The sequence below is a fragment of the Scyliorhinus torazame genome, chromosome 2, assembly GCF_047496885.1.
Source record: "Scyliorhinus torazame isolate Kashiwa2021f chromosome 2, sScyTor2.1, whole genome shotgun sequence".
Taxonomy (NCBI): Eukaryota; Metazoa; Chordata; class Chondrichthyes; order Carcharhiniformes; family Scyliorhinidae; genus Scyliorhinus; species Scyliorhinus torazame.
The window spans coordinates 214,778,474-214,804,713 of record NC_092708.1 but is presented as its reverse complement, the minus strand read 5'-3'; the positions used below and the strand labels follow the sequence as shown (position 1 = coordinate 214,804,713).

The window sequence follows — 26,240 nt, the reverse complement described above, 5'->3', positions numbered from 1 at the left end:
TGTTTCGGATCATTTGGAGAGTATGGGATTATGGGCTTATGAGAGAAGGGTTATGGGCTTGCTGGGGAGGTTTGGCGGGTTCTCAGGGTACAAACTGAATATATGGAAAAGCGAAGTATCCCCGGTGAATGAGCTAGGACAGCAGGTTAATTTGGGGGGGGGGGGGGGGGGAGGATGCCATTTACGGTAATAAGGGATAGGTTTATGCAATTCGGGATTCAGGTAGCAAGGGAATGGACGGGGCTCCATAAGTGGAACTTTAAAAAAAAAAAATTTTTTTTAGAGTACCCAATTATTTTTTCCAATTAAGGGGCAATTTAGCATGGCCAATCCACCTATCCTGCACATCTTTGGGTTGTGGGGGTAAAACCCACGCAAACATGGTGAGAATATGCAAACTCCACACGGACCTCAGGGCCAGGATTCGAACCAGAGTCTTCAGCGCCGTAGGCAGCAATGCTAACCACTGCGCCACCATGCTGGCTCTATAAGCTGAACTTAACAAAGCTGGTGGAGGAGGCCAGGGAGGTTCTTAAGAGGTGGGATACACTGCACTTGGCGAGGAGAGTCCAAGTGGAGAAAATGAATATTCTGCCGAGGTTCTTTGAGCGGGATTCTCCCGCACTTGGCGGGTTGGCCCGACGCCGGCTGCAAGAGTGGCGCGAACCACTCCGGAGTCAGGCCCCCCGGAAGTTGTGGAATCCTCCGCACTTCCGGGGGCTAGGCCGGCGCCGGAGGCGTTGGCGCCGCGCCAACCGGTGCCGAGGGGCCGACGCGAGTTGGCGCATGCGCAGAACCGCCGCCGTATTCTTGCGCATGCGCAGAACCACTGGCGTGGTTCCTGCGCATGCACAGGGGGTTTCTTCTCTGCGCCGGCCATGGCGGAGTCCTACAGAGGCCGGTGTGGAGCGAAAGAATGCCCCCACAGCACAGGCCTGCCCGCAGGTCGCTAGGCACGCCCGCAGATCGGTGGGCCCCGATCGCGGCCGGGCCACCGTGGGAGAGCCCCCCGGGGCCGGATCCCCCTGTGTCCCCCCCGAGGACCCCGTTAGACGGCCGACACGCCAGGTCCCGCCGTGATGGACCATGTCCATTTCACGCCGGTGGGACTGGCCGAAAACGGGTGGCCGCGCGGCCCATTGGGGCCCGGAGAATTGCCGGGGGGGCCCGCTGCCAACGGCCTCCGACTGTCACGGCGTGATCCCCGTTCCCACCCGAAAACCGGTGCTGGAGAATTTGGCAGCTGGCGTCGGAGAGGCGGGGCGGGATTCACCCCCCCCCCCCCGGCGACTCTCCGACCTGGCGGGGGGGTCAGAGAATCCCGCCCTTTATCTGTCAGGCTCTCCCGATTTTTATACCAAAGTCCTATTTTCGGAAAATGGGCACGATCATCTCGGACTTTGTATGGGTGGGGAAGGCGCTGAGGGTGGGGCAACAGGCGAGGTTGGTGTTGCCAAACTTGCTTCTTTATTATTGGGCGGCGAATGTGGACAAGGTGCGGCAGTGGTGGGAAGGAGAAGGGGTAGAGTGGTTTAGGATGGAGGAGGAATCTTATAAGGGGTCTAATTTGAGGGCAATGGTGACGGCAGCATTGCCAACGGCTCAGAGTAGGTATTCAGGGAGCCTTATTAGGAGCAATATTCAGTGCCTTCAGCCTTTTCTTGATATCACATGGAGTGAATCATATTGGCTGAAGACTGACATCTGCGATGCTGTGGATTTCTGGTGGAGGAGACCGAGATGGATCATCTACTTGGCACTTCTGGCTGAAGATTGTTGTGAATGCCTCAGCCTTGTCTTTGTGTTGGGCTCCTCCATCATTGAGGATGGGATATTTGTGGAGCCTAATCCTCCAGTGAATTGTTTAATACCCACCACAATTCACGGCTGGATGTGGCAGGACTACAGAGCTTAGATCTGATGCGTTGGTTGTGGAATCGCTTAGCTCTGTCTATTACCTGCTGCTTATGCTGTTTGGCACAGACGTAGTCCTGCGTGGTAGCTTCAACAGGTTGACACCTCATTTCTCGGTATGCCTCATGTTGCTCCTGGTATACTCTCCTGCACTCTTCATTGAACCAGGGATGCTCCCTGGCTTGGAGGTAATAGTAGAGTGGGGGATTTGCTGGGCCATGATGTTGCAGATTGTGGTTGAATACAATTCTGCTGCTGCTGATGGCCCATAGCTCCTCATGCTTGCCCAGTCTTGAGTTGCTGGATCTGTTCGACGTCTAGTCCATTTAGCACGGTGGTAGTGCCACACAACACGATGGAGGATATCCTCAATGTGAAGACGGGACTTTGTTTCCACAAGAACTGTGTGGTGGTCACTTCTATCGATACTGTCATGGACAGATGCTGCCGAAGGTTTTCCTTTTAAATCAATTTTCCTTGATTTGTATTCACTGCCTTTACGTTTAGGTCATCATAGGAGTCACAGCCAAGGAGCCAGCTATCGCGAGAACGTAAGAACATAAGAACTAGGAGCAGGAGTAGGCCATCTGGCCCCTCGAGCCTGCTCCACCATTCAATGAGATCATGGCTGATCTTTTGTGGACTCAGCTCCACTTTCCGGCCCGAACACCATAACCCTTAATCCCTTTATTCTTCAAAAAACTATCTATCTTTATCTTAAAAACATTTAATGAAGGAGCCTCTACTGCTTCACTGGGCAAGGAATTCCATAGATTCACAACCCTATGGGTGAAGAAGTTCCTCCTAAACTCAGTCCTAAATCTACTTCCCCTTATTTTGAGGCTATGCCCCCTAGTTCTGCTTTCACCCGCCAGTGGAAACAACCTGCCCGCATCTATCCTATCTATTCCCTTCATAATCTTACATGTTTCTATAAGATCCCCCCTCATCCTTCTAAATTCCAACGAGTACAGTCCCAGTCTACTCAACCTCTCCTCGTAATCCAACCCCTTCAGCTCTGGGATTAACCTAGTGAATCTCCTCTGCACACCCTCCAGTGCCAGTACGTCCTTTCTCAAGTAAGGAGACCAAAACTGAACACAATACTCCAGGTGTGGCCTCACTAACACCTTATACAATTGCAGCAGAACCTCCCTAGTCTTAAACTCCATCCCTCTAGCAATGAAGGACAAAATTCCATTTGCCTTCTTAATCACCTGTTGCACCTGTAAACCAACTTTTTGCGGCTCATGCACTAGCACACCCAGGTCTCTCTGCACAGCAGCATGTTTTAATATTTTATCATTTAAATAATAATCCCTTTTGCTGTTATTTCTACCAAAATGGATAACCTCACATTTGTCAACATTGTATTCCATCTGCCAGACCCTAGCCCATTCACTTAGCCTATCCAAATCCCTCTGCAGACTTCCAGTATCCTCTGCACTTTTTGCTTTACCACTCATCTTAGTGTCATCTGCAAACTTGGACACATTGCCCTTGGTCCCCAACTCCAAATCATCTATGTAAATTGTGAATAGTTGTGGGCCCAATACTGATCCCTGAGGGACACCACTAGCTACTGATTGCCAACCAGAGAAACACCCATTAATCCCCACTCTTTGCTTTCTGTTAATTAACCAACCCTCTATCCATGCTACTACTTTCCCCTTAATGCCATGCATCTTTATCTTATGCAGCAACCTTTTGTGTGGCACCTTGTCAAAGGCTTTCTGGAAATCCAGATATACCACATCCATTGGCTCCCCGTTATCTACCGCACTGTTAATGTCCTGAAAAAATTCCACTAAATTAGTTAGGCACGACCTGCCCTTTATGAACCCATGCTGCGTCTGCACAATGGGACAGTTGTTGTCTGACTCCACCAGTGTGTTTGGCCTCCAAAGAGAATATAAGGGAACGTACTACATGTTCTTCAAGGGGCCAAATCACCTCCTCCTGCTCAATTTGTATGTTCATGATGGTGCAAGCATGAGAACAGGTTCAGGTGACCAAGAGGCTCTAAAAGAGCAAGACTCAAAACAGTCCGTGTCCAGAGAATAATTATTTACCTGGGATATAAATAGCTTTAAATAAATTGTTTAAGAAAAACTAAATGCTGACTACGTCCAGGTCACTCCGAGCAATGAAACCTCACCAATACACTAAGTACACTAAGAATGGCACTGTGTTGTCAGGTAGACTAAAAAGAGTACTGTATTGCCATTTAAAGTTCTAAGAGACTTCTGGTTTCTCTTTTTTCGTTTAATAAACAATCTTATTAATTTTGGGTGGTTCATTGATTATTTCCCTCAGAATATGCACGTCGGGACTTCCGGTGGCAGTCATGGTGTGAGCGGACGCACATTTGGCAGCTCCCACTTGAGGCTGTTCCTTTGGACCTTTTCCCCATTCGGAGGGTGGATGTGTGGCTGAAAAAGGTGTAGGGCTAGCCAGAGGGAAGTCTGACTCCTCTGCTGGATGGATCCAAGGACCAGAAGTGGGTCAAGAAGAAGGAAGCAGCAGAAGGAGAATCTTTGTGCGCCACAGCCTAAGATGGCTGAGGGTACAGGGCTTGCCCTGCCTACCCATTGGTCGATGGGCCAACTGGTGGACTTCTTAAATGAGAAGTTCAGCTAGCAGAGGAGAGAGGCCCATGAAGATCTAGCAAGGCCGTAGATCTGTTGAAGCCGCAAATCAATCGATTGGAGCAGAGGTTGGAGTCCCAGTACCAGGCTATCCGGAAAGTGGAGGAGGTTGTGGGGGAGCATGAGGAGCAGTTGGCTTAGTTGGCGGCTGAGGTGACAGTAATGTGAGAGATCCAGAAGTGGCTACAGGAGAAGGTAGAGGAACTTGAGAACCACTCTCGGAGGAAGAACTTGAGAATTGTAGGGATGCCTGAAGGCTTGAGGAAGCGGACGCTGCCACGTATGTGGCCAGAATGCTGGAAAAGCTGATGGGAGAGGGAGCCTTTAGCCAGTCCCTGAAGGTCGACCGAGCGCACAGGGCACTAATGAGGAGGCTGCAGGTGAATGAGCCGCCGAGGGTAATGGTGGTGTGTCTTCACCGGTTCCTGGATAAGGAAACGATCCTGAGGTGGGAGAGAGACAAGGAGATGCACCTGGGAGGGGAGTGAGCTACGAGTGTATCAGGACCTGGGCCCGGATCTAGCGAAGAGGAGTGCTGGGTTTAATCATGTGAAGGCTGCCCTCACCTATGGGTGACCTTTAATAACAAAGACCACTATTTTGGTACACCAGAGGGGGTGATGGAGTTTTTGAGAGACAATGGACTGGCAGGTGAAGGAGGACATTGAACTGTGGAGGAGGGGTTTGGAAGTGAATATGGTTCCTTTTTTCCTGTTCTTTGGTAATTCCTGTAGTTTTTGTTCTGTTGGTGGTTGGGAACTTTTCTCCTCTGAGATATTTCGATTCGATAAGTGGGTGAGTGCACCTTTTGGAGTTTTAGGTTTTCTTTCTCTTTTGTTTTTTCTTGTTGCTCTGTTGGTTGCGAGATGTGCGAGCAGGAGGGGAGGGGCATCAGTGGGGGGTAGGATTTTAGGCGCCTTAGGTGGGGAATGCCAGGTTAGCTGGACGGGCTAGTTAACGGGAATGCAGTAGAAGGTGAGAGGGTGGTTAGTGAAGTAGAGGGGAATGGGGTTGTTGTTTTGTTTAGGGGCAGGGATGGGGGGGTGGGGGCTTCTGTTGTTGCTGTGGCGTTATATGGGAGGGAGTGGTGACGGTGGACATCCGGGGGTGGGCCTGGTCGGTCGCTTGGCACGGGCGGGGTCTGGCCCAAGAAGGAGTATAGTTTTTTTTAAATATTTTTATTAAGGCATTTATACACAACAAACAAAACCACACCAAAAAGAGGGCAAACAGGAATTCAAGTAACACTCTATAGTCCACCCCCCAACCTTCTTTTTCAACCATCAACACCCCCCACACACACAGTGCTGACATCTTAACTGTTTTCGAAGTAGTCAATGAACGGTTTCCATCTCCGGGCAAACCCCTCCAGTCCCTCTCGAGGTGAACTTGATCTTTTCCAATCTGAGGAATTCCGTGAGGTCGCTCACTCACACCCCCGGTTTCGGCAGCCCGGAATCCCTCCATTGCAGAAAGATCTGTCTCCTGGCTACCAGGGAGGCAAAGGCCAAGACGTCGGCCTCTCTCACCCCCTGGACTCCTGGGTCTTCTGACACTCCAAAGATTGCCACTTCTGGACTCAGCCGCCTCCACCCTGAACACCTCAGACATCACGACAGGAAAACCCATGCCAGAATCCCTCCAGCTTTGGACACGCCCAAAACATGTGGACATGGTTCACAGGTCCATCCCCACACTGCCCGCACCTATCCTCTACCCTCTTGAAAAACCTACACATCCTGGCCACCGTCACATGGGCCCGGTGTACTACCTTGAACTTAATAAGGCTTAGCCTCGCACACGAAGAGGATACGTTCATTCTCCTCAGAGCCTCCCTCACAGCCAAACCTCCAGCTCCCTACCCAGCTCTTCCTACCACTTGCCTCTTGACTTCTATCAGGGCCCCCTCACAGTTCATTAACTCTTTGTAAACCTCTGAGACTCTGCCCTCACCCACCCTTGTTTTCGACACCACCTTGTCCTGCAACCCCGGGGCGGCAGGTCGGGATAGGACGACATCTGCTTCCTCCCATAGTCGAGAATGGCAGAGGCGCCGTCAACAGTGCCCCTAAGCTCAAGTCCTTACACAAGGCTGCCTCCATCCGATTCCATACCAACCCCTCCCCCACTACCCACTTCCTCACCATGGCTATATTTGCTGCTCAGTAATCATACAATTTACAGTGCAGAAGAAGGCCATTTGACCCATCGAGTCTGCACCGGCTCTTGGAAAGAGCACCCTACTTAAGCCCACACCTCCACCATATCCCCGTAACCCCACTTTGGACACTAAGGGCAATTTATCATGGCCAATCCACCTAACCTGCACATCTTTGGACTGTGGGAGGAAACCGGAGCACCTGGAGGAAACCCACACACACGGGGAGAACGTGCAGATTCTGCACAGACAGTGACCCAGTCCGGGAATCGAACCTGGGACCCTGGAGCTGTGAAGCAACTGTGCTAACCACTGTGTTACCGTGCTGCCCCCTTGAATAAGTCATCTAGTTTGGCAGAGCCAGCCCGCCCCCCTCGTCCCTGCTCTAGCAGCACCTTCTTTACTTGTGGGGCTTTACCTGCCCACACAAACCCCAAAATCAGTGCATTAACCCTCCTAACAAAAGCCTTTGGAATAAAGATCGGGAGGTTGTGGAACACAAAGAAGAACCTCGGGAGAACAGTCATCTTCACGGACTGCATCCGTCCCACCAGCGACAGTGGGAGCACATCCCCCCCTCTTAAAATCCCACCTCATTATTTCCACCAGCCAGGCCAAATTCAACTTGTGCAACTGCTCCCACCCCCGCCACCTGAATGTCCAGATACCTGAAACTCGCCCCACTACCTTAAACGACAGCTCACCCAACCTCCTCTCCTGCTTCCTCGCCTGGATCGTAAAAAAAATCACTCTTCCCAGTGTTCAATTTGCACCCAGAGAACCGGCCAAATTCCTCCAGTACGCCCATGATTCTCCCCAACACCTACCAGTGGATTTGATATATAGAGCAACAAATCATCCGCATACAGCGAGACCCTATGCTCCACCCCTCGCCACACTATCCCCTGACAACCCCATGATGATCTAAGCGCCATTGCCTCTATCGCCAAGGCAAAGAGCAATGGGGAGAGTGGGCACCCCTTCCTCGTCCCACGATGCAACCTAAAATACCTCAAACCCACCCGGTTCGCCTGCATGCTCGCCGCAGGTGCTCGATACAACATCCGGACCCAATCCACAAACCCCTGCCCAAACCGCCCCAACACCTCCCACAGGTAATCCCATTCCACCCAGTCAAAGGCCTTCCCCGTGTCCACAGCGACCACCACCTCCACATTTCGTCCCTCCAGGGGTTACATCATTGTAACATTGAACAACTGCCTAATATTGGCTGACACATGCCACTCCTCTACAAACCCCGCCTGGTCTTCCCCTATCACCGCCGGCGCACAGTCCTCAATCCGAGAAGGCAAGATCTTGACCAGCAACTTGGCATCCACCATTCAGGAATGAAGTTGGGCGGTAGGACCCACACTGCTCCGGGTGTTGAAATTAAGGAACTCGGCCCCTCCATCAAGTCCTGCTCCAGCTTGGGGAACTCCAACCTGTCTGAGAAATACCTCATTAACGCCACCCCGGCCGGGGGTTTCGAATCATATAGCCTCTTATAAAAATCCTCAAAAACCCCATTGACTCCCACCGGGTCTAAGTCCATATTACCTTTCCTGTCTGGGTGAAATTGAAGATGCCTGACAAGAAGAAACCAACATCGAAACCAGCTTCCAAGAGGTGAGCCAAGAAAGTAATTAAGAAATCGGCAGCAAAGGGCGTGAAGAAGTGGCGACGGTTGAGGAAGGAGTTACTTCATCTACAAAATGATGAAGCAGGTTCACTCCAATACCTGCATCTCCTCCAAGGTCATGAGCATCATGAACTCGTTTGCCAATGATATTTTCGAGCACATAATGGGTGAGGCTTCCCACCTGGCCCATTACGAATGTAGCACCATGGGGATAGGGTGGAGGTGTGGGCTTAGGTAGGGTGCCCTTTCCGAGGGCCATGCAGACGCGATGGGCCGAATGGCCTCCTTCTGCACTGTGAATTCTATGCTTCACCTTTCCAATCTTCCTTGCCACCTCCTGCTTCCTCAATTGGTGTGCCAACATCCGACTGAACTTTTCCCCATATTCATAGGCTGCCCCCTGGCCTTCCTCAGCTGCCCCACCGCCTTACCCATAGACACCAGTCCAAATTCTGTCTGGAGTTTCTGCCGCTCTTTCAACCCAGCCTCTGAATATCTCCCATCAACCTGCAGGAACTTATCCAATAACATCGCCATCTCAGCCATTCCGTCTTGTCCCTATGCGCCCGTACTGAGATAAACTCCCCCCGTCCACAGCTTTCAATGCCTCCCATAGTGTAGCGGCCAAACCCTCCCTTGTCTTTCAGATCCACATACCCCCGAATAGCAGCCCTCACCTGCTCACAAACCTCATCTGCTAACAATCCCACATCTAACCTCCACTGCAGGTGCTGGCCACCCAACCTCCACTGCGGGCTTACCCCGAACCCCCCCCCCCCACCCCCGTGGTCTACCTGCAAATCCACCCAATGCGGCACGTGGGCTGAGACCACAGTCGCCGAGCACTCAGAACCGATCACCCTGCCAACAAACTCTTATCCATCACAAAATAGTCGATCCAGGAGTACACCCTATGTACATGGGAGAACAAAAATTCCGTTGCCCTCGGTCGACCAAACCTCCACGGATCCACTCCTCCCATATGTTCCATAAACCCTTTCAATTCGCTCGTCATCGCTGATACCCTCCCAGACCTCGGACTGGACCAATCCAATTTCGGCTCAATAACCGTATTAAAATTCCCGCACCATTATCAGCCAGTCGGTGTGAGTCCAGGTCTGAGATCATCCCCAGCACCCGCCTCATGAATTCAACATCGTCCCAATTTGGGGCATAAACATTCACCAGGACCACTGGCATCCCCTCCAATTTCCCACTCACTATTACAAACCTTCCCCCGGAGTCTGCTACTCTATTCCCCACCTCAAACGTTACCCGCTTATTTATTAGGATTGCCACACCCCCCCCCCCCCCCATCCCACGCCTTCATATTGAATTTATGAGTGGCATGGTAGCACAGTGGTTAGCATTGTTGCTTCACAGCACCAGGGTCCCAGGTTCAATTCAAGGCTTGGGTCACTGTCTATGCGGAGTCTGCATGTTTTCCCCATGCCTGCGTGGGTTTCCTCCGGGTGCTCCGGTTTCCTCTCACAGTCCAAAGATGTGCAGGTTAGGTGGATTGGCCATGCTAAAATTGCCCTTAGTTCCCAAAAGGTTAGGAGGGGTTATTGGGTTACAGGGATGGGGTGGAAGTGAGGGCTGGTGGGTCGGTGCAGACTCAATGGGCCGAATGGCCTCCTTCTGCACTGTATGTTCTATGTTTCCTGCAAGAATACCACATATGCCTTTAAATTCCTTAAATGTAGGAACACGCGGGACCTTCCAGTGGCCCATCAAGTAACCCGGAATAAGGAAAAAATACCCAAAGGGGGTTCCCCCTGCCCCGTGGAGAGACAAGAAAGCACCCGAAAAACAAGGGTTAAAAACCCCAAACTCCCCAGCAAGGGGGACAGGGAGAACCAACTTCCCAAAACACTTCCTCCAAAGTTTAATGTCCTCCTTCTCCTGCCAGTCTGTTGTCTCCAACACACTCCATTCCCTCCACCGGTGTACCAAAATAATACTGGTGACCATTGTGGGTCACCCAGACGCGGATTGGGTACAACATCCCGAACTTTACTCCCTTCTTAAAGAGGGCTGACTTTACTAGGTTGAAACCCACTCCCCTCTTGGCCAGTTCCGCACTCAGGTCCTGATATACCTGGAGCCCGTTGCCCTCCCAGGCACATCTCTGCTTCTGCCTGGCTCACCTCAAGATCCTTTCCTTATCCAGGAATCAGTGTAACCTCACCACCATTGCCCCCGGCGGCTTGTTTGCTAGCGGCTTTCTCCTCAATGTCGTATGCGCCCGATCCACCTCCAGGTCGAAGGCCCTCTCCCCAAACAGCTTCTCCAGCATTTTGGCTGCATATGAACCAGCGTCCGCTCCCTCAATGCCCTCTGGCAACCCCACAATCCTCAAGTTCCGCCTCCGGGAGCGGTTCTCCAGATCCTCTACTTTCTCTTTGAGCCGCTTCTGGGTGTCCCTCAACATCCCAATTTTGGTCGCCAGTGAGTTGCTCCTCATGCTCCCCCACCATCTCCTCCAGCTCCTGGATCGCCTGACTTTGGGTCTCCAACGTCAGCTCCACAGGATCGATCCCCTCCTTCAGCGGGTCAACCGTCTTCGCCAAGTCCTCCAGAGCCTCTTATCTGTTTGCTCAACTTCGCATTCAAGAAGTCCACAAGCTGCTCCATCGACCATTGGGCTGGTAGGGCCGATCCCTTGCTCTCCGCCATCTTTCCCTGTGTCGCAGGAAAGGTTTCTTGCTCCAACAGCTCCTTTCTTCTAAAACCACTTCTGGTCCATAAATCCATTCACTGGTGGAGTATAGTCTTCCTCCACCAGTACTGCACTTTTTTCCGTTAAAACATCCGCCTGTTAATTGGGGAAAAGAACCAACAAAATCGGCACGAGCAGGAGCTGTTGAATGTGTGATAACTCACACAATGGTCACCACTGGAAGTCCAAGAAGAGGTATGGTTGATTAGCGCAGGGCGCGGGGGAGGGGGCTGAATGGTCCAGCCAAATGGTCGGATGATTTCACGCATCCGAGGAGTTTGAAGGCAGATGTGGCCTTTTTACAAGAGACATATTTGAAGATTGGGGACCAGACAAGGCCAAGAAAAATGGTGGGTTGGGCAAGTTTTCCATTCGGGGTAAGATATGAAGACGCTTGGGGTGGTGGTGGTGCTGGTAAATAAGCGGGTGGCGTTTGAGGTGGGGAATACAGTAGCGGCTTCGGGAGGGGTGGGGGGCTGAGGTTCGTGAAATTGGAGGGGATGCCAGTGGTCTTAGTAAATGTTTATGTCCGAAATTGGAACGATGTGGAGATTATGAGGCAAGTATTGGGGAAGATCCTGGACCTGGGTTCGCACCGACTGATTATGGGTGGGGACTTTAACAGGGTATCTGGGGATGGACTGGTCGAGCTCGAGGTCGGGGAGAGTGTCGGTGGTGGCGAAGGAGCTGAAGGGGTTTATGGAGCACATGGGGGGAGTGGACCCATGGAGGTTTGGGAGGCTGAGGGCAAAGGAGTTTTAATACTTCTCCCATATGCACAGGGTTTACTCGTGGATCGATTTGTTTTGTGGACTCAAGATACTCGGAGATCGTAGTCTTCAGACCACGTGCCGCATTGGGTGGAATTACGAGTGGATTGCGGGGGGTGCGTGCAGTGGAGGCTGGATGTAGGACTATTAGCAGAGGAGGAGGTGCGTGAGCCGGTGAGGACTGCCATCCGGGGGTACGTGGAACTAAACGACACTGATGAGGTCTCGGCTGTGGGAGGCACTCAAAGCAATGGTTAGGGGGGTTTTAGATCTGAACTTTGGTGAGTGTATCCTACATGTCGCCGCACGATATACACTACTCGTCAGATTACGAAACAGAGCTTCGTGTTCGAAGTAAATTGCTTTTATTCAGTTTGAATTTCAGGTATCGCTTGATCAGTATTTTGTCCAAGCAAACGCCTAATATTGGCCGACACATCAGTTGCCCCTCTTTGATTCTGCTAAAATTTGATGGACAAATACATATCGAATTGAATTAACTATGAAAGAACTTTAACCAATCACAGCCAGAAAGGGGAGAGACATTAATGACAGCAATAATCTTTAAAGAATACGTGCCGGTTTGAGCAAGCCATTCTGGAATCACTGACTTTAATCTCTAAAGCTCTGCTCTGTCACTTTGAACAGCTATTTTGTTTTTATTTTCAACTTTCGGTATTCAATTAGTAGAACCATTTAGAGATTTGATTTGTATTGAATTCAACTCAGTACTCTGTATTTACTTGGACAAAACGAACTTTAAAAAGACTCTGGGCAGGATTCTCCAATCTCGCGGCAGAGTGTCCCCGCCGTTGTAAACGCCGTCGCATTTTACGACGGCGTGAACCGGCTGCTCCCACGTCTAATTCCGGTCCGCGCCGCTCCAGCTGCAGATCACGGCATGAACTGTGCGCCGTGGGATCCACGCATGTGCAGTTGCGCCGGCGCCAACGAGGACATGCGCAGTGGCACCGGCGCCAACACACGCATGTGCAGTGGCCTCCTTCAACGTGTTGGCCCCGACGCAACATGGCGCAGGGCTACAGGGGCCGACGCGTAGGAAATGAGGCCCCCAGCCACAGAGGCCGGCCCGCCGATCGGTGGGCCCCGATCGCGGGCCAGGCCCCATCGAAGGCCCCCCCGGGGTCAGAGACCCCCCCCCCCCCCCAGGCCACCCCCAACCCCGTGTGCAGAGCTCCCGCCGGCTGCAACCAGGTTTGGATGGCGCTGCCTCTACCACCCTCCCAGGCAGTGCATCCAGACCATCACCACCCTCTGGGTAAAAATGTTTTCTTCAAATCCCCCCTAAAACCTCCTGCCCCTAACCTTGAGTCCCCTCGTAACTGACGCTTCAACTAAGGGGAACAGATGCTCCCTATCCATGATGTCCATGCCCCTCATAATCTTGTACACCTCTATCAGGTCAACATAAAAAGATGTTATACTTCAGTCATACAGGGATTTGGGGCGGCCGTATCTCGAATACTGTGTGCAGTTTTGGTCCCCTTATTTAAGGAAGGATGTGAGTGCATTAAGAGGTTGTTCACAGGTTTGCTAGACTGATAGCTGGAATGAGTAGATTGTCTTTTCAGGATAGGTTGGATAGTGGATTGTTCCCACTGGAGGTTAGAAGAGTGAAGTGTGACTTTATTGAACTATATAAGATCCTGAACAGTTTTGGTAAGGTGGAAATTATGGTACAAAAGGACAATGGTCAATCCAGAGTAAGAATAATTAACTGGGAGAAGAGCAGATGGGGCAAGAACAGAGCTAGACTTATCAAAGGTTTTGTGGGGAAAACTGTAAATGGATAATGGGCCACCTTCAAAACAGAAATTATTTGGTATATTCCTTCAAAAAGCGCAGGTAGGGAAAATAAATCCAGAGCTTTCTTGATGAAAAAAGGGATAGAAATTAGGATAAAGTGTGCTTATGACAGGTGTCAGGTAGAAAACACAACTGAGAACCAAGAAGATAGATAGGGTGGAGTGGGAAGGTGAAAAAGCATATTGAAGATGTGAATAGAGATTATGAGAAAAGACTGGCAAGTCAACATAAAGGTGAATCTCAAGGCATTCTATACGCATACAAATCGTAAAAAGGTGGTAAAAGGAATAGGACTAATGAGGGACCAAAAGAGAATTTATACATGGAGGCAGGGATAATGGCTGAGGTATTAAATAAATACTTTACATCTGTCTTTACCAAGAAGGTAAATGCTAACAAGACCATAGCAACAGACGAGATAAATTCTTGTTAGGCAACGGAATCAACGGTTAGTGGAAGTGATGGGAAAATGGAATTAGAAACGCAAGCAAATCAGCCATGATCTTATTGATTGGCGGAGCAGACTTGTGGGGCTGAATGGCCTACATCTGCTCCGATTTCGTATGCTTGAAATTTCAGTCCAGTGTAATATACACAACACACCTATGGTTAATGTGACTTAGGCTAGACGACTCCTATAAGAATCAAGCTAGGTAAGAATTTTCCAGCCCAGGGCATCTTGCTTTTATGAGATACTTAGATTTACAAATGAAGCTCCATGTTCAAAGCAGGATAGGGTTGAATACCAGGTTTCAATCCTTAACCTGTGCTTCATCGCTCTTGCAATGTAGTTTTTGTTTTTAAATTTAGAGTATCCAATTATTTATTTTTTCCCAATTAAGGGACAATTTAGTGTGGCCGATCCACCTAACCTGCACATCTTTGAGTTGTGGGGGTGAAACCCACGCAGGCATGGGGAGAATGTCCAAACTCCACACGGACAGTGACCCAGGGCCAGGATTCGAAACCGGGTCCTCAGTGCCGCAGTCCCAGTGCTATCCACTGCGCCACATACCGCCCTGCAACGCTGTTTTTAAATGTAAATGCTTGAATTAGGGTAGAGATGAGCTTGATGCCTAACTAGTGGTGGTGAACACCTCTAGACGGTGAGAATTGTTTGCCTGGTGTCAGCAGCCATGTTGATGATTGCAGCTATCCTGCTGAAGAGAGCAGCTGCTCCCCAGTGGGCCAGTAGCATCTACAGCATCAAAAACGGGAGCATGCAGGCTAGATTGGAATATTGGAACTGCGCATGCAAGTCTAGGAATGGTCAGTTTGAAACAAATGGATAAAACGATTCAGATGGCCCTGCAACGAGCCTGACAGCTATGCACTAACGTGTATCAGATTTTTCAGGTTCATCAAATTAAAGATTCAAAATTGTTTTTTTTTAAATATAAATTTATGAGTACCCAATTCTTTTTTTTCCAATTAAGGGGCAATTTAGTGTGGCCAATTTACCTACCCTGCACACCTTTTTGGGTTGTGGGGGTGAGACCCGTGCAGATGCGGGGAGAATGTGCAACCTCAACACAGACAGTGACCCGGGACTGGGATTAAACCTGGGTCCTCGGTTACATGAGGCAGCAGTGCTAACCACCGTGCCGCCGTGCTGCCCTTTCAAAATTGCTTTCTTGACACACAGGCCCACAAGAGGCTGTAAACCCATGATAAGCGGGTTCACCATCATCTCCCTTTGAAAACTCAATCTATCCCAGAGGGATGGGGTTCCAAAAATAACTTCTGGGATCAAAATCTTTAAATCAGGCTCACATCTGATCCTGGTCCCAACGCCCTTTAAAAATAAAAATCAGGCCATTTGTGTTTTTCTGTAAGTGAAGCTATTGGCAATCCAATTAAAGAGCTGTCTCTGAGGTAAAAGCAGTAGAAATATCCAGAGGTCATCTCATAAATTACTTCAACATTCTTCTTGGGGCTTTGATGGCTAACTCTTTAATGTATCTCATTATGCAGTGTGAAATTGGAATCAGGTATTCTGGCTTACGATTCAAGTTTAAAATTCTTCCCCCCGATAACTCAATTTAAGCTATAAATTTGGTTGCCCTGTCTCATGCTTTCCAATGCCCAGACACCTTTCACTACATAACAGTGTACATGCAGAAATATAAAAATGAATTTGATCTTCAACAAAATATCCCATACCAAATAGATATATCTAGCAACAAACTTCTTCCTTCAATACCTTATGAGAAGCAGCATTAATAATTCTTGTTGATATTGGTACAGAACACTGACTGTCCACTTTGATGTCAGTTTCCTTTGCAGTGTGTCCTTTCCCAGAGTCCACCTTTAGTGGAGATTGTGAATGATTTTTAAGCACAGATAACATGTGATCGCCTGAGATTTTTGCAAGATGGACTTCAATGCGCTTCCCATGGTATTCTTTTCCATTCATTTCTTCCACTGTCAACTTGGCATAATTGGGAGAGCCAACTCTTAGAACTCCGCACCTAGCAGAGCAGAAACACAACTTTTACAATGGGCAGCGGTTTGAAATAAAAATGTTAAGGTTAGACAGAGAATGATTTCAGCTGGAACAACAACTTGACACCAATAAAATAATAAAACTATTCTAAGGGACTCAGTTAGGCTATCTCCTGCAGTCTTTCAGCTCAAAACATATTTGCCCACTAAGTTGCTGATGATGCCACAGGCAAGGAAAATAAGACTTCTGAGTGAACATGGCAACCAGCAGGGGATTTCCTTAATTTTTATTAAAAACGTATTTTATTACAAACATGTATCAAAGCAGGTTACAGCAAATAAACACTCCAGGATACATACTTCCCAACAATCAACTATACAGTCTGTACAGACTTTCCCCCTTTTTCACAACCCCCCCCTCCCCCCGGCAACAAACAGCTCCTCAAACATGGTCACAAACATCCCCCACCTTTCCCCAAACTCCCCTGCTGAGCCCCTTAACTCATACTTTATCTTCTCTAACCGCAGGAAGTCATTCGGGTCACCCAACCTTGCCGCTATCCCCGGTGGCAATGCCGACCGCCATGCCAGCAAAATTCCATGGAATCAGAGAGGCGAAGGCCACGACATCGGCCTTCTTCCACTCCATGAGCTCTGGCTTCTCTGAAACCCCAAATATTGCCACCAAATGGTCCGGGTCCACCTCCTCCGCCACTTCTCTGGCTAAGACCACGAACACTCCCGCCCAGAACCTTCCCAATTTTTCGCAACCCCAAAACATGGGCGCGTGATTCGCTGGCCCCCGCCCACACCTCACACACTCATCTGCTACCCCCTGAAAGAACCCAGTCATTCTCGCCCGAGTCATAAGCACCCTGTGCACCACCTTAAACTGTATCAGGCTCATCCTTGCACAAGGGGAGGTCTCGTTTACCCTTCGCAGTGCCTCACTCTATGCTCCCCAATTGATCTCCCCTCCCAGCTCTGCTTCCCATTTCTCCTTGATCTTCACCACTTGCTCACCTCCCTTCTCCCCCAGCCACTTATATATATCCCCAATTATTCCCTCCCCTTCCACATCCGGAATCAGCAGTTGCTCCAGCAGGGTGCATCCTGGCAACGTAGGGAACCCCATCCAGACCTTTCGCGCAAAGTCCCTAAACTGCAGATACCTGAACTCACTCCCCCTCGGCAGCTCTATCCTCTCCCTTTGCTCCTCCAGACTGGCGAACCCTTCCTCCAAATACAAATCCCTCACTTTGACCAACCCCACTTCCCTCCACCTCCTGGATACACTATCCATCCCCCCCGGCTCAAACCCTTGATTCTCGCACAGCGACATTAGCACTGACATAACTTTCCATCCTAAAGTGCCTCCTGAGCTGATTTCATATCTTCACCGTGGACTGCACCACTGGGCTCCCTTGTTGCTAACTTTTGGTTGGTCCTTAATTTGGCTCTATTTAATCACATTTGCTCAAGAGTCGCCAGGTATCTTTCGACACCGCCACAAGGTTCAGAACCGAATACTGATCAATGACTCGATACACCAGTTAGTAAGTTCAAAAGCAATGCTCATTTATTTACACAGTCAAATCTACTCAAGCATAAACTCTACAAACTAAACTACCACTATTACGAAGGCCTATACTTAGCTTCGGGTGCCCACTCAGTCAGAGGAACAATGGCCGTTGCTCAGTTCTGAGGCTGCTGGGTTGAGCAGTTTACAGGGTAGGAACTAGGAGCGTCTATCTCGTAGGGTGCGTTGACTTGGAACTTACTTGGTCTGCTGCAGCTGCTAAGCTGGTCTCTCTCTGCGCTGAGAGCCAAAGCCAAAGGAGAAAGATTCTCCCTTGGGTTATACCTCATATACTGCAAAGGGCTGTGCGCTCTTTTGGGCGGGCCTTGAACTTGCCCTCAACTAATTGTGTCTTTCCCAATCATCGGTATTGATTTTCCTCCAATAGAGGGGTGGTTCCCTGATCACTGGGCGTGTCCTGGTGACTGTCAGTCTGCTTTGTCTTAGCTTCTTCTGGCGCCGGGGAGTCTGTCCTAACATTGTGTATCCAAATGTTTCCCTTTTGTCCCCGGAGATGGCTCATTAGTATGTAAATCATTTGGTAGTTTCTGTCCTGTCTGAGTGTTTAAAGTTCTAATCAACAGACAGAGCTTGCACCTGCTTGTTTCTGAGCATTGTCCAATTTTCCCTGCATTCCTTGCGGGTGTCCATTTTGTAATCGGGACGTGGCCATCCCAGATGGCTACACCCTGAATACCTACTCGGAGCCATTGGCAATGCTGCCGTCACCATCGCCCTCAAACTAGACCCCTTACAAGATTGCTCCTCCATCCTAACCCACTCTACTCCTTCTCCTTCCCATCACCGCCGTACCTTGTTCACATTCGCCGCCCAATAATAATGAAGCAAGTTTGGCAACGCCAACCCCCCCTGCTGCCTCTGCCTCTGTAGCAAGGCGGGTATTTCTTTAATTAATCTAATTTAAGGATTAATAAATAAACAGAAGGATTCAGGAGGAGAATAAAAAAGGGAATCCGATGTCAAATCAGGTACAGAAAGAAAAACAAAAGAGGAAAGAAAGACTGGATTAAGAAATAGAGAGATGGACAAATAAGACTTAAAAATAAACATTGGTATTTTTAGAATAATTCACAACCTGAAGGAATAACATTCTTCATTTTAACCATTAATTCTGGTCTCCAAATTACAGATTGTTTGCTCAACATCCGGTATTGTTTGTGCAGAAGTCTCCTCTACTTATAGATTTGAAAGACCAAAGCTAATATTTCCGGTCCCTACCACAAGCTCCGCTCCCTAGGTACCAACTTCACCTATCTCCCTGACAACTGTACGAGGTTGAACTAGACTCGTTTGCAACCTTGATGCCATATTTGACTTAAATTAGCTTCCAACTATATAATGTTATTATTAATGAAAACCAAAATAAAGTGTTCCTTCTTATGAACAAGCTTTAAATGAGAAGACTACTTAGCTTACTTTCTTATGGCTACATTGAGTACTGATTTAGTACCTCCTCCAGTTCTAGTGGTGCTTCCAGCCCCTGCTTCTTTTCCTCCCCCACAACAGGTATGTCCAGCCCGTCGAGGAATTATCTCATCTTCGAGTCACCCTCTGGGAGCTCAGAGGTGTACAGCTCCCAGTAGTAGGTCACGAAGGCCTCGCTTTTTTTAATAGAAATTTAGAGTGCTCAATTCATTTTTTTCCAATTAAGGGGCAATTTAGTGTGGCCAATGCACCTACCCTGCACATCTTTGTGTTGTGGGTCCGAAACCCACGCAAACACGGGGTGAATGTGCAACCTCTACACGGACTGTGACCCAGGGCCAGGATTGAACCTGGGACCTCGGTGCCGTGAGGCAAAAGTGCTAACCACTGTGTCACCATACTGCCCTTCGAAGGTCTTGTTGATCTTATCTGGGGCTGTGGTTAGTCTACTATTCCTATCTTTCACCTGCGCTATCTCCCTTGTGGCTGCCTGCTTTTTCAGCTGGTGAGTCAGCAGGCAGCTGGCCTTGCCTCCATGTTCATAGAAGGTCCCCAGAGTCTGACGGAGGTCCTGCACTGCTTTCCCTGTGGAGAGCAGGCCAAATTCCATTTGTAATATTTTCCTCTCCACCAGTAGTTCTACAATTGGGGCATAGAGTACAGCCGATCCACCTCCAAAATGGAGTCTATCTGTCCTTGCCTGGTCACCCTCTCCTTCCTGTCCCTGAGTGCTCTATGCACAATTATTTACCCCCTTATCACCGCCTTCAATGCCTCCCAGAATGTGGTGGATGAGATCTCCCTGTTCTGATGCAGGATACATATCCATCAATGACTTGTGACATCTTCTTGCAAAATGCCACATTGGCGAGGAGGGCTGTGTCCAGCCTCCATGGGGGGCATTGGGCCCAGCCCGTCTCCAACCTCACATCCACGTACCGTAGATTACTATTGCAGAGTATTCCGCCCCAACCACCCCTGGAAGCACCAACCTTCCTACTACAAAGAAGTCAATTTGGTGGAGGTTCACCCCCAATTTGCTCCATAAATGCACTCAGTTCCCTCGCCGATTGCTTCCCTGATTTTGGGCTAGATTTGTTTGTCTGTGGGTCCTGTACGCATTTGAAGTTTCATCCCATGATGTGTTGGTGGGTGTCTAGGTTGGGGATTTCTGCCATGGTCTTTTTGACAAAGTCTGCATTGTCCCAGTTAGGGGCGTATACATTCACAAGCATTACTGGTGCCTCTTCCAGTACACCGCTGACCATGACATATCATCTTCCTGGATCTGTCACCTTTATTGTCGCTGTGAAGGAACTCCTCTTGTTAAACAGTATGGCTGTCCACCTGGCCTTTTGTCCCTTAGCATGCTTGATATGTCTGCCCCATCCAACTCTTTCTTAGCCTCAATCGGTCCTTCTCTCTCAGGTGTGTCTCTTGGAGGAAGACTATGTCAGCCCTCAAACATTTCAGGTTGGTGAAGACACTGGATCTTTTCACCAGGCCGTCGAGTTCCCTGATGTTCCAGGTGACCATTGCGATTAGGGAAGGGTGGGGGGGGGAGGGGTTTTTGTCCCCCCGATCCTGCGGGGTCAGCCATACTCATCACGTGGACATGCCCTTACACTCAGTGGTTTCCCTTCAAACGGGATCTTCAAAGATGGCCACCATTGCCTTTTTTGCTCTGGTCGTCCCCACGTGTTGTAACCAGCATTCTACAATCCCACTTCCCCTCCCCCCCCACTTCCCCTCCCCATGACCCTGTGGGCTCCCCTCCCCCACTTCCTTGACCTTCTTCGTGATCTGTTGTTCTGCCCCCACCCCACCCATGTTCTGCTAGGCGCTTCCTTCCCTTTAGACAGCTGTGCTGCAGCCTCCCCAGGAGTGTTTTCTCCTATCTTTTCCCATTTTGTTTCCCCCCCGGACCTTCCCATTTCAGTGTCCCTCTGCCGTACCCCTTTCATAGGATGTGCCGGTGATCGTTCCAGTGCGCGCCAAAGACATATCATATAGGAATGAAAATAACAGAAAACGACAACAACAAAAAAATAGTCAGTGTGCCATGTGTGTCCCTCACTGCTGTCTTCCCAGCTGTTGGTTCTCAACAAATTAATCTGCTTCTCCCAGCGTGTTGAAGTAGTACGCTTTGTTGCCATATGTCACCCAATGTTTTGCCGGGTACAGCATCCTGAACCACTCTTTGTTTTTAAAGAGGGCCGCCTTGGCTCCATTGAACTTGGCCCGGCATTTGGTCAGATCAGCCCCAATGTCGTGATATATTTGGATCATATGCCCTTCCCATTTACAGGACCGCGTGCTCCTCGCCCAGTTCAAATTTGGCTTCTTGTCCTGGAATCTATGGAGTTTTGCAATGATTGCTCTCAGTGGTTCCCCCGTTTTGGGCCTTTGTCTGAGTGACCTGTGGGCTCCGTCCACATCTGGGCGCTTCCCCAGCATCTGCGCCACGTAGTTCGTTGGGCTCCTGCCCTCAGGTAGCCTAACGATTCTGAGATCCTGGTGGCGGGATCTATTTTCCTGGTCCTCCACCTACCCCTGAGCGCACCCTGGGCCACCCTGTCACCCCTGTTTCGAGCGAGGTGATCTGGTCACTCTTGTCGGTAGCTGGTCTCTCAAATTCCCACACTGGTGTCTCCTGAATCTCCAACTGCTGCTTCATTTTCTCCAGCCCCTCTTTGAAGGGGGTCAAAGCGATTACTATGGTCACCTTCACAGTCTCTATGTGGTCATCCTTTAAAGGAATCTCTGAGTTTTTGATGCGCTTGTGCTAGGAGCTCCACCCACTGCCCATCGGTGTATGTGTTGGCAATCTTTCCTGGTCTGCCATGTCCTGCTCTGATTCGCTCCTCGTGTCCGCGATTTGCGTTTTTCTTTCTTTTCTCTTTGCTTCTTGGTGGATTTGAAGGCATTTCCTCGGGTGTCCTTTCTGCTTCTTCGGGGATTTATTTATTTTTAATTTAGAATACCCAATTCATTTTTTCCAATTAAGGGGCAATTTAGCATGGCCAATCCATATCTTTGGGTTGTGGGGGCGAAACCCACGCAAACACGGGGAAAATGTGCAAACTCCACATGGACAGTGACCCAGAGCCGGGATTGAACCTGGGACCTCGGCGCCGTGAGGCTGCAGGGCTAACCCACTGCGCCATCGTGCTGCCCTTTCTTGGTTATTTGAGGGCATTCCCTCAGGCGGTTATTTGTTTTGGGTGAAGGTAGGGGGGTGGTCTTTGTGGGTTCAGTGGTCGATTTCCAGATTTAATGGGAGCCACCACTTGTGCGACTGTTTAGCACATCGCCACCACCGGAAGTCCTCAATACATGTCAATGATGACGCAGCAGCAAACTGCTAATTTCATTTGCTTTTTAGCATTTAACCACACATCTTCCACTACTTTAAGCTGCATAACAATTATGCTTTAAAAAAGGCAAGATTGTTAACATCACTGTTGCTCTGAAATTAAAATAGAGCCCAATGTCATTATCCGCTACGTAGACTATGTGGACTTTCATTTGGATTCACTTGACATACTTATAATGAAATTAAAAGCCACAGGAATCAAAGATAAATATTTGAGTCGATGAGAAGCTAGTTAAACAAATAAAAGAAATAGGAGCATGAGTAGGCCATTCGATCGAGGCTGCTTCCCCATACAGTATCATAGTTGATTTGATGGTGGCCTTAACCCCCCTCATAACCATCTACTCCCTCGTCTCTGGAACAGGAAACGTAGTCTTGAGAGTCAATGTTAGACTGGGGGAAGGTGTTAAGTGGAGTGCCACAAGGGTTCAGTACATTAACCCAGTTATTCATAATCAAAATCAGGAACCAGATTTCAAGACCAAACTAAATTTTACTAAATTGGTTGACAACACAAAAATAGGAACAGCAGTGTAAAAAGAATGGAGTACAAGATTTAGGTGAGTTATAGATTGGGCAGACAAATGACAAATTAAAGTTAACAATGACAAATGCAAAACACTGTAACAATGTGCCTTCAAGAAGGACCAGTGAATCATAAGAACATAAGAACTAGAAGCAGGAGTAGACCATCTGGCCCCTCGAGCCTGTTCCGCCATTCAATGAGATCATGGCTGATCTTTTGTGGACGCAGCTCCACTTTCCGGCCTGAACACCTTAACCCTTAATCCCTTTATTCTTCAAAAAACTATCTTTATCTTAAAAACATTTAATGAAGGAGCCTCTACTGCTTCACTGGGCAAGGAATTCCATAGATTCACAACCCTTTGGGTGAAGAAGTTCCTTCTAAACTCAGTCCTAACTCTAATTGTCATAATAATGAAGGAAAAACACCACATTGTGCGCAGAAATATTGAACTTTAAATAAGACCTGTGAGTTTTTTTTAAAATGGGCAATCAAGCCAAAGATGGCTGAGGATGTAAAGCAGTCACTGGTTGAATTGCTGGGAGGGGTGATATTCAGAGACAATGGAACCACACTGTTTCCAGTCAAAGATACTTGTAAAGCATCCAGAATCTAATTGCCATCGCTGGTAGAGACAATGAGATATAATGGGAAAAGAATGACATCTCATCGAGAGATATCCTGTGTGTTACCTCCAGGCGGATTTACAGATTTCGCCTTCCAGGAATACACAAAGACTGGGATAATAGCCAGCTGAAAAGCTGTCAATTGTGTGCGTATATGTGTGAACCAGTGCTGGGGGGCAGAGTGTGACACAGAAGCAAAAAGCCAGCCAGCAACACCAGTATCCTTGCAAAAGCTATTTGCAGGTATATCTCTATCTCTGATTGAAGTAAGCCAAGTCAGCACACCACAGTTGAAATGGGAAAAGGGAAACTTCTCTGCGAAACAGTAGAACACCGGACTCTCAAAACTGAATATGTGTCTGCTGAGGTCAGCGTTACTGGAATCTTGAATTGCAACGCTCAATTACCTGCTCCGCATGAGTCAAGAACTATTTTGTACAACTTTTTTGTACTGACTTACTTTGGACTCAGTTCTCACTTCTAAACTTTATGAATGCATGTATAGGTGTTATCATTTTCTTGACTTTAGTAGTACATAAACTTACCCCAGAAAGCCTGGTTCAATTTGCTCCTTTTAAAACATAAGAATGAGGAGTGGGAAGGGAGGGATCTTTTGAATATTAATCTTGTTGCATGTGGTAAACCATGTTATTGTATTATATGCATTGCAGTTCGGGTCCAGAGGCAGGAGGGTTGCTGTTTAATGCATTAAAGCCTCAGTTACATTTATCATTCGTCGTGTATTATTGATGGTGTATTAATTTAATGCACTAAACTTCTAAAGATGGACTCTTCACTCAAGGTAGACTCCTCACTCACGCCTGATCGCTTGGAACTGGACCCACAAGCAGCCGACGCTACAGAGACGTTTGAACATGGGCTAAGCTGCTTCGAAGCATACCTCGCATCCTTCAACGAAGACTTCACAGACCTCCAGAAGCAGCAGGTCCTCCACGCACGGGTGAGCCCAAGAGTCTTTAACCTCATCAGGGACGCCCCCTCATACGCGGAGGCAATAACGCGACTAAAAGGACATTACATTAAATCCGTCAACCAGGTATATGCTAGGCACCTCCTCGCCACGAGGCGGCAACGCCCTGGGGAATCATTTGCAGAATTCCTGCGTGCCTTGCGCATCCTCTGCCGGAACGGTGACTGCCGGGCGATATCGGCTACCCAGCACGCGGAGCTGCTGATCAGGGGCGCCTATGTCGCGGGCATGCACTCTAACTATATCCGCCAGCGATTATTAGAAGGGGGGACACTCGGCCTCCCAGAGACAGTACAACTCTCCAACTCACTGGAGATGGCCTCCCAGAACATGGGGGCCTACACCTCCGACCGCGGGATACCCTCGTGGACACAGCCATCAATCGACCTGGGTGCGGCGCAAGCCTGCGCCGTGCACCGGCCCGCCAACGCCGAAGGCCCGAAGTGCTACTTCTGCGCCCAGAGTAATCACCCCCGACAACGCTGCCCAACACGGAACCCATCTTGTAACGGCTGTGGGAAGAAGGGCCACTTCGCAAAAGCCTGCCAGGCCCGACCCCCCCACTAAATCTTCTAGGCCCAGCAGCGCTGTCTGCTAGGGCCACCCCCAGCTGCCGCGCCACCCGACATGTGCGACCCGTGGGCGCCGCCATCTTTAATTTCGGCCGACAAGTGCGACCCACGGGGCTGCCATCTTGGACGCCATCTTGCACTTCACCCACCACCTGGGACCCACAGGGGCCGCCATCGTGGACCTCACCTACCACGTGCGACTCATGGGGGCTGCCACCTTGGGACCACTCCGCAGCCTCCCGGGAGCCCTGCTCGCCCGACCGTACGTTGGCCGCCGCTACCTCCGACCGGCCCACCGACCGCCTTCCGACACTCGCCTCCGTCACACTCGACCAGTCCTGGCCGCACCACCTCGCGAAGTCCACGATGACCGTCCGGATCAACGGGCACGAGATGGCCTGCCTTTTCGACTCCGGGAGCACAGACAGCTTCATACGGTAAGGCGCTGCTCCCTCCCCATCCTACCCGCGACCAAGAAAATCTCCCTGGCTTCCGGATCCCACGCCGTAGAAATCTGGGGGTACTGTGTTGCGACTCTCACTGTGCAAGGCATAGAGTACACCAACTTTAGGCTCTACGTCCTCCCCCATCTCTGCACTGCCCTATTACTGGGGCTCGACTTCCAGTGCCATCTCCAGAGCCTTATCTTAAAGCTCAATGGACCCCTGCCCCCCTCACCATCTGTAGCCTCGCGACCCTTAAGGTAGCCCGGCCCTCCCTCTTCGCAAACCTCATCCCGGACTGTAAGCCCGTCGCTACCAGAAGCAGACGCTACAGTGCCCAGGACAGGGCCTTCATCAGGTCGGAGGTCCTGCGAGAGGGGATCATTGAGGCTAGTAACAGCCCCTGGAGAGCCCCAAGTGGTGGTCATCAAGAATGGGGGAAGCACCGGATGGTCATCGATTATAGCCAGACCATCAACTGGTACACGCAGCTCGATGCGTACCCCCTCCCCCGCATATCTGACATGGTCAATCAGATTGCGCAGTATCGAGTCT

General features: G+C 49.6%; 1 protein-coding gene across 2 annotated transcripts in view; it reads right to left on the bottom strand.

Moving 5' to 3' along the window:
* The window catches only part of rbm44 (RNA binding motif protein 44), a 290,943-nt gene that overhangs the window by 34,507 nt on the left and 230,196 nt on the right, over positions 1-26,240 (bottom strand). For both annotated transcript variants that reach the window (XM_072483580.1, XM_072483588.1), the window contains one exon: positions 15,885-16,152. In XM_072483580.1, the coding sequence (XP_072339681.1) occupies positions 15,885-16,152 (268 nt within the window). The remainder of the gene's footprint in view (positions 1-15,884; positions 16,153-26,240) is intronic.